At 37.9% G+C, this 13,103-nt stretch overlaps 1 protein-coding gene across 1 annotated transcript in view; it reads left to right on the top strand.

Moving 5' to 3' along the window:
• Positions 1-13,103, top strand: part of LOC103525241 (VPS10 domain-containing receptor SorCS1) — a 283,259-nt gene that overhangs the window by 164,170 nt on the left and 105,986 nt on the right. The window contains exon 4 of the mRNA XM_030453113.1: positions 5,048-5,206. Within this exon, the coding sequence (XP_030308973.1) occupies positions 5,048-5,206 (159 nt within the window). The remainder of the gene's footprint in view (positions 1-5,047; positions 5,207-13,103) is intronic.

Genomic DNA, 13,103 nt, shown 5'->3' with positions numbered 1-13,103 from the left:
ATTATTCCATCTGTAGAAGAAAAATCAGAATACCTCTTGTGAAGTGTTCCTGAGTTTCTTTGTGAGGACAGCAAAAATGTACATGGTGTCAAGGGCAATCTGCCATCAGCAGAGTTAGCAACAAGAAGGGGTAAAAATAATGTTGGCTGTTTAAGAGCTACAAATTGTTTTGTATTCCTTTGTCACTTCTAGGAAAAGCAATTCAAGATTCCCTCTTTTCAGGGGATGGATGATTAATTGATGCCTCACATTGGGTTGCAAAAGCCTATGTGGACTTTTTTGACTTTTTTTTAAAGAAAAAAACCCTCAATCCATCTGAAGCATCAAGAAATTAAGTGTGTGCTTGCAGTGTCTGGTGTGATTCTAATCATTGCTAAGCACTGATTTGAACAGAGAGAAGTTACTTTTGCTGAAAAGTAGTAGAGTCTTGGTTATCCTCAGTCAACACTTCCATTTAACCACGAGACAGCAATAAACCAAACCAGAGGCACTCTAAGGTTGGTCTGTATACACTAAAAGGCCTTTTGCTGAAGTAAGGGGCAGATATCTGTGCCTCTTTTTACTCCTTCATTTTAGAATGGTGGCAGCTGATGTAGTTTTAAAACTGTCAAGATGAAAATGATGAGCCAAATTCTTCTCAAAAAAGGTTGCTAGAGTGGCCCACCCAAGCTGATAATGCTACACTTTATCATTTTCATTCATTCTCCAGTGATGTGTATAAGAACAGCCATGATAAATCAGGCTGAACCTTAACCAATCCTACTTTCTCCAGAGAGGGAAGTGTCAGATAAGGGAAGGTATATTTTAATATTTTCCTTTATAGTTTCACAGAATGAAGTGACCTGTGGTTCAGATTTCTGAACCAACAGTGATGTTTTTTAATTGATAGATTTTTTTTTTATTAAGGAATGTTACCTGTTTATTTTTTCTATTCATATAAACTTTTGACATCTGCAAGAACTCCCATGGTTAAACCTGGTAAAACATCCGAGGGTCTTACCTGTCTTTTGTGTTTCACTCTTGCTAATTTCATTTGATGCTCATGAGTTTTGTATTATGATGGAGTGAATAATTGTTCTCCAAGCATTTTGTAGACTTTGATCAAATTACCTCTCATTTATCATTTTTTTGGAAGTTGAATAGCTTGTTCCTTTGCTACTTCACCCTTATAGCTATTCTATGGGTTCTACTATAACTTTTTCTTTTCTTCTTTTCTTTTCTTTTCTCTTTTTTTCTTTTTATGCTTTTTTTTTAAGACAGAAGATGTGTAAAGCACACAGTGTTAAAAATGTGGGAACACTTTACAGTGGCCTAATAGTATGATTTGTTATGCTCTTCAATTTTTTGAGAGGATCTGAGGACTGAGCTTATATTTTCTCATACCTCTTCACAACTCCTTTCCTATAAGGAGTTATCTACTCAATTTATCATTCTGTCTTGTTACACTGGTACTTCTTTTCTCTGTCTGCTTTTTGTTTCAGTTTTATTTTCCCCATACTTACCACTGAATGTTACTTGTCATTTTACTACTCAGGTACTCAGTATTACTTACTGAGTAATTAGCAAATTAGCAAACTTTACACCTGTCTTTCATTCCATCTTTCTAAATCTTTCCAGTCTCTTTTCTTAGATAATAATTTTTATGACTTCTAAACTTAGATTCTTCTTGTTATTGTTACTGTTTCTACTTTCCATGCTTCTCCTGTTCAACACATCTGCGTCCACTTTGATTTTCTGTTTAAGCAACTGCATCAAGTCAATGGGGAATATAAACTACTTCAAAGCAAAAATTGACTTCATTTATTTCAAAGAAATTTCTAAAATACATTTACTCTGAACTTCATATGCTGCAACCAATAAATAGATTGAAATTAATTGTACTTCCCCTCCTTTCTCATTTATGTCCTGGGCAACTTAAGCAATAAAACTAAGCTAATATGGCTGCAACTACATTAGTGTGTGCTGTAGTGGAAGTTTGTTTGTAGAATGAAATGGTTGATGTTGAGTTTGCATCTGTCTTCAATGTGGACATTTGGGAAGCAGAGGGTCTGACTTCAGAGTATTTCTAACCCTCTGAGTTACATGTCCAGTACTGGTTGGAGTACATTAGATGAACTCCTGATTGGATATTCCACTTTTCTTGAAAGTTCCTGTACCCTGAGATCACTGTGGTAGGAGCCAGAACATAGTATGTAAGGATTTCCTATGGAGATTCCCCCCAGAATTTGGGGGATTTAATTCAGAAGCACACTCCTGCTCTGATCATAAAAGTTCATGTAGATACACACAGCATTTCCCTCTAATTTTGGCAGGTTTTTCATGCAGGTATCAATATCTGCTTCTTATCCAGTAAATTCTATCTTTTGGGCTGTTAACTGTTTATTTACATGGAGATATATTAGAATTAATTTTTCTTTTCTCATCTTGTGAGAAATATGGTTCTCTGGACTGTAAGCAGTGACTGCTTGGTCATCTCTGGTTTGTTTTGTTTTATGGCACATGTGCAAAGCAGTTGGCAACAGGGGGTACTCCAGTGGAGCACACGAAGGTGTCCAAGCACTGAAAAGTGGTCTCCTAGTTAACAGTCTGACCAATGGCTAAAGAGTCATCTGTCACCCTCCTCCCTGTCTCTGACTCTCTGCAGGCCCTATGCACAGCTCCAGCACATCTAAATCATTATTGCTATTGGCATGTTTGGCAAAACTAAGGTGTCTGGAAATAGTTCATATTTATGGAATGATTTGCTATCACAGTGCAGCAGCTAAGGCTGCTGGAGACAGAAGGCACCTGAAAACACAGCAGTAATAGCCCAGTGTGGTCTGCTAACTATAGCAGACTAAAGTCAAACTCAACAGTGCTGGCAAGTCTGTTTAGGCATTAACTTTTATTGATTGAATGAGGAATTAGGTGCTTCAGTGCCTCAGCAGTTTGTCCCTTGGTTCCCTTTCTAAGAGAGGGAGATAAGAACACTTGAGGTGTGACCTGGCAGAAAATGCAGTAAGGCAGTGGTGTGCTTGGATGTGACAGTGATGAGATCAGATGAGTTCCTTGTGCTGGTAGAAGGAAATATGTGAGACTAAGGTGGATCTTGATTAACAGCTTGCCTTAGAGATGTAATCCAAAGTCAATGGCAAGGCTCCTATTGACTTCAGGGTGCTTGGATCAAGCCCATCGATTTGTGCTTATTTCTGCTCTAGTTGCTATACTCCTAATTAATTCTGTGCTGTGATATTTTCAAATACCAAGACAAACAAAAGCTGCTCAAGAAGGAAGTCATAAAAATAAGAAATTCATAATGCCTGAATCATTGTACTGAGTTGATAAACGTTAACCATAGGAACATCATCTCAGAAATTTGGTAAGAACTGGCTGATAAATCATTGTCAAATGACAAATGATTTTTGTCTTCAAAAGCTCGATAGACGACTTAGTGACAGTAGATGATCTGTATATTGACTTTTTTATTAATAATGCTTTCTGTGTGGGTTCTATAATGCAATTTTCAGTTTAGAAGTCACATCAAGGATATGCTTGATGTATTTGAAAGTGGTAAATGAAAATAAGATTATTTAACTCTAAAACTAATCACAAGCTTTCAAAAGTAAATCAGATACAAAAGGAGACAATCTTTTTGCTCAAATTGAAGCATTACTATACTCTTCATAGGAGAAACAGTGTGATAATGTAACTGGTCTAAAATCACTCAGAGTATTAAAATTCAGGGATTTTTAAGAACCCCAACCTTTGAAATCACAGGCCAATTTGTTATGCTGCCAAGGGGGTTTCTAGAGATGAAAAACTCTGTCAGTTGCTCAATAATGAGGGACAGTTCCTGTGGATTGTTTGTGTATTTACACCTTCACAAGCAAATACTTCTTTAGCATCTGGTGTCTATCGATGCTTAAAGTGGCCTGTAATTTGTCAGTAGTAAGTTAACGTTACCTGTCCAAATAAAAGGAAATGGAGCGTGTGATTTTTTGCAGATCCCAAACACAGATGGAAATTTGCTCTGAGAAATGCCAAATGTAGAACCTTCCATTTCAAGCTATTCTAAGAACAACCCCAGTACCAGTACTTTAAAGAAAAAAAAAAAAAAGAAAAGAAAAGAAAAGCTAATGATTCAAGGCTTTAACACCCTTCCCAGGCAAATACTTCTCAGAACTTTTCATGGTGCCTCATTCCTATTCCTTAGGTGTGTTATTTTGTTGCTTACTGAAATTCTCTTTCTACTGCTTAACCTATATATTTTCTCATGCAGAGACAGGAGAGGAGTATCTCATTATTCTTTCTGATTCATCAGCAGTGCAGACCAATTAATACCACAGTTAATGGGGAGCAGTACCTACTGTAACTGCAACTTCTGTCACTCCTGGACTAACACTCTTGGACAAAGCTAGAAAGCATCTTTGCTATGCAAAGATTTTGTTTTATACAGTCCTGAATGTATAATTCACAGCACCATAGAAACTGGAGAGGGAATGAACCCAGCACACTATTAAATGTATTCTCCTGCCTATGCAAGATTGCTTTTGCAGACAGCCAGGTTATAACATTTCAGGCAATGAAGCTGTTAGCTCTGAAATTTCTGCTGGAGTCTAACAAAGCTCACCATTAGAGACCAATCTGTGTCTTTTTTTTTCTTAATCCCTAACTTTTTTGTCTGCCACTCCAACAGGTCACTCATGAAGACCCTAGCAGCCCCCTGTGGCTGTCAGGTGACTGAGTTTGCACTCCAGTGTTACAAAGTTCAGGTTTGATTTTTCTGAGAACCTAAGCATAGCTTCATTTAGGTCTGCTTTAAAGCAGGTAAAGGCATGGTAAAGGTATGGTAAAGGCATTCTAAAGGCATTCTGCTTATTTGATCAGATGTTATGTGTATATGCATAGCTGAAATACATAATGTTTTGCTTAGTGAAAGATTTGATGTGTTTGGTTTTGATATTACATTGAAACATTTCGAAATAGACATCTTTAATAAACTTATCTGAAGTCTATTGATGCTTACTTGTTTTTCCATTCACCATGATATTTTCATTTTTCCATATAGATTATGCTGCTCACTGATCCAGAAGTTGAGAGCAGTTTACTGATCAGTTCTGACGAAGGGGCCACCTACCAAAAATACCGTCTGAACTTCTATATCCACAGTCTGCTTTTCCATCCAAAAAAGGAAGATTGGATCTTAGCATACAGCCAAGATCAGAAGGTAAGAATCACTAGCATCATTTAATTTTGCCTAGAAACAATCAAGGATTGATTTATCTTACTCTGTAACCGCTGCAGAACATTCAGGACAGTCTTTGGAAATACCAAACTGGTATTCACAGTGGAAATTTGGAAATACTTGACTTGATTTCACACCCTCACATTGTAATGTTTTTGACTAAAACTGGAAAATAAGCCAAAACAAAATCCAAACTGGTATTTCCAAGTAAGAATGACTGGGTAAGCCCCAGTGTGAAGGGCAAAGTAAAGGACATGGACACCTACTGTGTTCTTGGGCCCAGCCCTCTGTGACCTCTGTGACTGTCCTGGAAATCTGCATTTATTTATCATTTTAGCAATATCCTGTGACAGGCAACAGTCAGAGAAGACAGCTAGGGTCACTCATAAGAGCAATAACTGGTAATGAGGCTTTTTGCCCTCTTATTTAACAGTTCATAGAGTCTGCTGAGTTGGAAGGGACCTGTCAGGATCATCAAACCCAATTCCTGTCCTTGTGTAGGGCACCCCAAGAATCACACCTTGTGCCTGAGAGCATCATCCAAACACTTCTTGAACTCGGGCACAGTTCTCTCACTCTCTCACTCCACCCTAGCACCAGCTCCAAGAACAGTAGATATTCCTTGTTGCTATCTGGCTGGCATATTTTCAAGTCGCTTTTTTCTTCGAGAAAAGTAGGGGGTGAATCAGTTTCCTTTGAAGCTGAGTCCCTTCAGTATGGGAAGGAACATCAGCCATATAAATATGCTGCAAGATTTGCCTTGATTTTTCCTTTCCCATCTTGAGATGACAGAACAAGATTTGATTGTAAGAGACCTCATTGTTAGAACTTTTTGAAAATCAGGCACCTCAATACTCACAAGTCAGTCATCTTCCAGTGAAGGACTTTATAGAGCTCAATCTGTTTACTTTACCAAAAAGTAGGTTAGAAAAGAAACTGTACTGTTATGTAAAATTATCTCCATGGCAGATGACAAAATCTATTTCTATGCATTTTGATCTAGCAAAAAACCTTCTGACAGAATTGATGGCTAGGAGTCAGTGGTAGATAGACTCAACCATGAACTAGCCATTGGAGCAAACTGCTCTGAGAAATGTCAGATTTCACACCCTGGCATTTTGATATGAAAAAACAGACCAAAACAATTTACTGAGCTCCCAACAGAAGAGTGAGGATAGTAGAACAGTGAAATACCTTGACATCTGATATATAAACCTTTATACAAAATAATTTAATGTTCTCTATTTGTTTTACACAAGATCAATCTATGAGAATGTGAATCTAATCAATAACCAAAGTACTGGCTGAATTATTCAGGTTAGCATAAAGTAAATAACAACATAAATTCCACGATGTTTTCCATATGTGTATTTGAATCCATTTTGCAGACATGAAACAACTGATTTTCCTTTAGCCTAAATAAGTCTTGTTGTTAGTATTATTCTAAGCCTGAAATAGTAATGGCATAAGGAAGCTAAGCAGCTGAGGTCACAAAATGATCTTATGGGAATTTTGGAATAGAAGTTAAGTGTTGTGCTTTAAGCCCAAGACCAGTATCTTTCTAGGCCAGTAGCTTAATATCCTTCCCATCAACAGGATATGCATTTTGCCTGCCTAATTCTTCCTGCAGTCAGTTGCATGCAATGTTTTTATGTACTCCTCTCTAACTATGGTTATATTCCAGAGGAAGACTGCAAATTAAATTATTTCATAGTGTTTGGTATGTAATTAGGGTCAAAATGTTTCCTGGCTGTTGAATTCTCTGGACTGATATGAAACTGAACAGAAACTGACCTTTACTGACTTTTAGGAACCTTTGGGATGAAAGTTACTGTGTGGTGGAAATGGGAAATATATTACACTGAAGATCAATGAAACTTTCAGTGTTAAATTTGTCAAATAAAACTAGGCTATTGAGAAAATTAATTTCAGATGTTGTAATAGTCATCCTGCTCCAGAAAAAAATCTGAATTAGCCTCTATACAGCTAATGCTCATCTAATTTATGGTAGATGGCTACCAGCAAGTATGTAGTATATTCTGTGGCATTAGCGTTTGAGTTGTGTGTATGGGGTATTTTGTATGAGAGAGTACAGGCTGTTCAGTAAAATTTCTTTGTATTATTGCATAGATTAGGAAATTCAATAACCGTTGGTAGTTCAATACTTTAGTTCTAGAAAATCATGTAGAACAAGGTCTGTAGACCTGTACCAATTAAAATAAAATAAAATGTTAAAAGTATTCTGGATGGATATGAGTCATTAGGCTTCTATTTTAAAGCCTAACAAATACATTTTTGGACTTCAGCAAGCCTTGACTAAGAACCGTAGAGGGTAACCAGCAGCCAAAGAGTATTAATCACCTTGGGCAAAGTGAAATGTAACTCAAACTAAGGGTCGACTTCAGCCTGTAGCTCAGTGTAAATGAATTCGTTCAAAGACAGAATTTTCTAAGAGTAATTAAGAGGTCCTGCAGGTGTTTGGATAATTGCAATAAGAGCTGTGGAGTAGTTTGGAGCAAATGACACTAGTTTGCTAATTCACACTCTTGTGCTAAGGCTGCATTTAAGAAAAGAGAAGTCGTTACTCCTTAGATTCACAACACTGTGTGTATGCTAAGAGTCACCATAGTAAGCAAGGGAAACATATCTTCTTTGTAAGGAATTTACATTTTGATATCACTGACTTTGATGCCACGGAAGAGGCTTCAAAGGTTTCAAAGATGGGGGCTACAAGGAGTATGTTGGATTGTGACTAGTAAGGGTCGTCACAGTGATTTAATTATGCTGTTGACAGTCAGGAGAGAGATGAGAATCAACTAGAAAGCATCTTTACATTCTTCTAGCAAGCCATGTTCATTGTTGCCATCTGTTTGCATCTTATTATTGCAGCCGGTGGGACCAGGAGAGTCAGGTAGTGAATAAAGCAGGAGCTGGAGACAGATGAATCACATTGGGACAGGATTGTTTTGGCTCTTGGAAGTTGTCCATACAATTCAGGACTGAATGGCAAAGCCAGCAGTTACTGGATGCCTCTAATTGCTCAGTTGTAATGAACAGAAAATGGGTCACATCACATCATCGTGTAGTCTTTTCACAGCCCACTGAGTCTATCACTTTGATAAGTACTACAGATTTTTTGTTGTTGTTGTTTGGTTGAACAGGGACTTAGTTGTAGGGAGATCTGTGTAAACTGAAGTCATTTTATGTCCCAGTTGCTTGGGTGTTTCTTGTGGGTGAATGTGGTTAATTAGTGGGGTTCAGCTGATGAGCAACAACTCATTAAGCTTCAGTGACTTGGTTGCTTTTGTTCACATATCTCTCCCATGTGCATCTGCCTTGGGCAGCAGATTTGAATTACCACTTCTGACAGACCAGTCCCTTATTCAGTCATGAGTTTTTCCTGCCAGTCTTGAGAAAAAAAAAAATTTAAAAAGAGCAGCAAACAGTCTGCTGCCTACACTAATTACTTCATGATTGCATTCTTTGTTCTGGCTCAAAGTACAGTTGTTACATGGCTGATTCTTACCACATAATTGCAGAACTGCTGCATGCTTCTCCATTTTCTGTGGAGGAGGAGGTACAAATCAGGAGGAAACTTTCAGACACAGCAAAGCATTGCTTGTGAGGAAAACGCTTATTGGTCTTTTGTGTGTGAGCTCTCATGGTTTAATCAGCTTGCTTGTAGGCTTAGGGGCTCTATTTTTTGGAAGTATTTCTTATGTATTACTGTGTAATCTTCAAAAGTGGTTTACTATGTAATCAGAGGGTGGGATGTAAGAGCCTCTACTTCATGTGGAGGCATCTTCTGCTATTCAGATTGGTCAGGCACACAGAGGGGAATGGTTAGTAATCAACCACAAATAACAGCTATTTGAAGGAATGAAATACAGGTGAAATTGAGAAGCACAAGACAGATGAGCAAATTGCAGAGTTGTAATTGCCCAGCTCAAGATAAAATGTGCAAAGATACTCTAGCGCTGAAAGGTGGCAACAGAGGTGGAAAAAGCTGATTTAAAGTGGAGTTTTTGTTGTTGCTTCTCCTTTTTTATTTTAAATGGACTTGCTTGAAAAGCAAGGCACCTCGGACTAAAGGAGCTCTGTCAACAAAGCACTGGTAACTGAAGAGGTTTATATTTGCCTTTTTTCTTTTTCATATTTTTTCATTTTGGCTTTTTCCAAATATCTGATTCTATCTGTCTACCTTTATTTACTGTGTGTGTCACACTGAAGGTCAATGAGCTAGGCTGTGTAACTAAAGTGATGAAGTTTAACAAATCAGGATTCTGTTGCTTGTGGGACAACGTATATTACATTGTCAAACCACATCATCATAATTTTTTTCTGCAGTAAAGGAGCTCCACTCCTCATGTGTTCAAGTGGAAGAGAAAGGTGTTCACATGTCAGAAATAACAGAGGAGCCACTTAAAATAGACACAGGGATGCATATGGCCACAGGATGTCTGTGTGAGAGATCAGGCCAACTCTTAAAAGGACCTTCAGCCCTGTCTCTGTGTTTGGTCTAATGCTTGTATCTGACAGTAGAGCATCTGCCCTAGCTGTAGCCAGTAATGGACTATTTTGGGTGCACTTCTTAGTTCTAAAACCTATCATTCCACTGCATTAGAATCTATCTTGGAGGATGACCCTGCCTGGAAAAGGGTCAGACCAGGGACCTCCAGAGGTTCCTTTCAACCTGTATTATTCTGTTTCTATTTAAAACCTCACAATTTCAGTGGTAAACAGTCACTGCCTATGTGGACCAAAGGAAGAATAAAATTGAGATTTATTATATCAGAAATTGCATCATGGTTTTTTTAATTAAAAAAAAAGATTATTAAAAAAAAAGATGTAAAAAAAGATGTTAACATCAAGCAACATGATTTGGGAGTGATTTTTTTTTCTGCACTGCTGACAACATTTAGAGGACTATTCACTTGAGCTAATGTTAGTGGAGGGAGGCTAATCCCATCTAAAATTAATGGAGAGGAAAAAAGCTTCTCTAGAGTGGTAAGCATTAGCCACTTCAAATCATCTGCTGGAAAAGCCAATCTCTTTTGACAGGCTACAGACAAAGACAGGGAGCTAGTTTGCATAAAGCTAACGTTAGCCTATGTGAATAACTCCCCTTTTTCTACAGCATTATTCCTGCAGCAATCTACACTGTTTGTGTTAATATTTAGAGCACCACTAATCAACCAAGCCAGCTTTCCAACAGGCTTGATTCTCTTTGGCACATATTGTTGGAGATGAAAAGTAATAAGGAATCTGTGTGTTAGAAGGTATTTGTCCCAGGCTATCCAGTGTCTTCAAATTCTTTTTGGGTTGCCAGCACCTGTATCAGGGATGGAAAGGGCCTTCCTCACAAAGGCCTTGTGAATGCTAACCCTTAGTTTTAGGCCATTTGATGTGCTTTTGTCCCTAAGCAAGTGATCAGTTGTGCACAGAAACATCTATGTTTTTAGCCATTTGAGTGAACCTTGGGCACAGACACTGGTCAGGTATCCTGATTAACACATCCTGCAAATATACCTTGTCATCTCAGAGCAAACTGATTAACGTGGTAGTAACCAGCATACTGAAAAAGAACAAGGAAGGGACATCAAAATGATTCATCTGGCTGTTATTTTATTAGTATTCCTCCTTTCTTTTCATACAGACGGTTCTCAGCATTGTCTAAGCAAGAAGAATAATGGTGTCAGACTGTAATTTTTTTTAAATTGGCCATAAGGCATCATACAAATTATGTTGCAAAATATGCTTTTGTAGTGTACCCATCAGCCTCTTACACAGTTAACAAAGCATAATGTGCTGGCGTAACCATTTGAAATAAAGAATGGAATTAAAAGTGGGAGGAATCTTTAACATTGTACATTCTTTCCTTCTTGAATAAATAATAAAAAAGAAAAAAGTCAGCTATCAGAGCCCAGTGACAATCTGGCTGTCCAGAGTGGAAGATAGATTTTTGGGCCAGCAGTGCGGTAAGTGAAACAGAAGAAAGAGAAATAAAACATGAGAAATAATCACTGCACTCTTTAGCTCTGACTCACTCATCTTTAGGCAAATCAGTATGTCCTTGTTTATCCATCCACATAAATATCAGGCCTCTGTACCCTAGAGAACTTACTCTTTTGCTGCTTTGGGATCCTCGGACGCATATTTATGGATAGATCTCATATTACTTGGCAAGATTTTCTGTGCTCTGTGTAGCTCCAATTTTCCTCCTTCCATGGCAGAATTACTTTTTATCTTTCCATCAGAGCTTGACAGCTCAGTGGATTAGGAGTAAAGAAATGTACCCCTTACCACCAAGTCTGTCACTGATCTCTGGGATTCTTGAACAGCTCCCTTCACTTTGCTGCAGACAACTCACCTCTCCCTTCTCTGTCATTTGTTTGACCGTACTCTCCAACATGTCTCCAGTTTCTTACTATAAAAAGCACCTGTCAGCACTAAATTAATTCAGAGCCATAGGTTTTAATATAATTGCAAATGATGAACAATAATAATTTCTTAAAAATTTAAATCTGTGCATGTGTGCATACAAAATCTGACGAACTGCCCTCAGTTCTGCTGTAATAAGCCTTGTCCACGTTCTTATATGGTACACTTTTTAAACAAAATGCATTTATTTAATGCTGTTATCTAAACAGTTATGAATCTACCTAGTAAATTTACAGCACAACAGAAAGCAAATAAGGGATACCCTGTTACCTGTTACAGAGATAGTGGTTTTTTAACAGAGAAGGGTATTAACCTTGAGGACAGCATATTCAGGAGTGGTAGATTCATCATCCCTTGGAACAGAGATTGAATGTCTTTCCAACAGATACAATCTAGTTCAGCCATAAGTTATTAGCCTAAATAATTCTCTCTTCTGCCTAAGTTTGTGGCAATAATTCTGCAACTTTTTTAGGAGGAGAATAGACTGATGATACTAGTAATTCCTTCTGACTTGAAAGTATACATGCCAGGCAGATTCCTTTAAGCATTTTCTGGTAAAAATGTGTTTGCTGACACTTTTTTAGCATAAGAGTTGAATAAGCTGGAGATATCATGCTAATAGAGTTACTTGTGAACTGCCATAAAACCAGAATGCCAGCTGATGTGGCTCATATCTGAGAATGTGTGCAGAACTGTTGAGGGATAGTTAGAAGAAATCTGAGGGTCATCTCCAGGATTTTTTGATCTGGTGAATGTGCAGTAAAGAGACTGGTATTTTACAGCCAGACTGGGCCAAGTCTACATGGCAGGTGTGTGTGGTTCATCAGCAAAAGAATCCACAGAGACCTCCATGGTCTGTGAAGCAGGTATATGAGAGCTTTATCACTGAAGATTTCCCTCCCCATTCAGTAAACAACAGTTATTGGGTGTCCTTATTGATGACTTCTGCATGGCATCATTAATGCATTGTTGGAACTTAAAATGTTTGAAGTCTGTGCAGCGTCCTATGAACTTTATTGCTTCAAGGCTATTTAAGCATTTTAACACTGACACCTATGATTAGATCTGAGAGAAGTAAATTAGTATCATCTCTGTATCCTATTTTTGTATCCTGGATCATCAGACTTATGCTCTATTCTAGGAAGGAACAATCATGCACAATTTCAAATTCAAAACATACTGTGCTTCTAAATAGAGTGTTGGAAAAGGAAAGCCTCATCCAAATGAAGAATGATGTGATTCACAGAACAGTAGCATATGTGGAAAAGCTAACAGGACTTTTTGACTACTAGGAAGATTCTCAGAGAATTAAAGGTGAATTTGTATTAAACCCAGTACTTCTGAAGATACTCTGAGCTAGTTTTCCAGTTGCATGTGGTTTGTTTTGGGGTTTTTTTCTGGTCAATACAGCAGTGTAGATTTAATTCCCTTGGTCAGA

The sequence above is a fragment of the Calypte anna genome, chromosome 6 (assembly GCF_003957555.1).
Source record: "Calypte anna isolate BGI_N300 chromosome 6, bCalAnn1_v1.p, whole genome shotgun sequence".
In the NCBI taxonomy this organism is placed as follows: domain Eukaryota; kingdom Metazoa; phylum Chordata; class Aves; order Apodiformes; family Trochilidae; genus Calypte; species Calypte anna.
The sequence above is the reverse complement of the archived record's forward strand: the minus strand, read 5'-3'. Positions and strand labels throughout refer to the sequence as shown.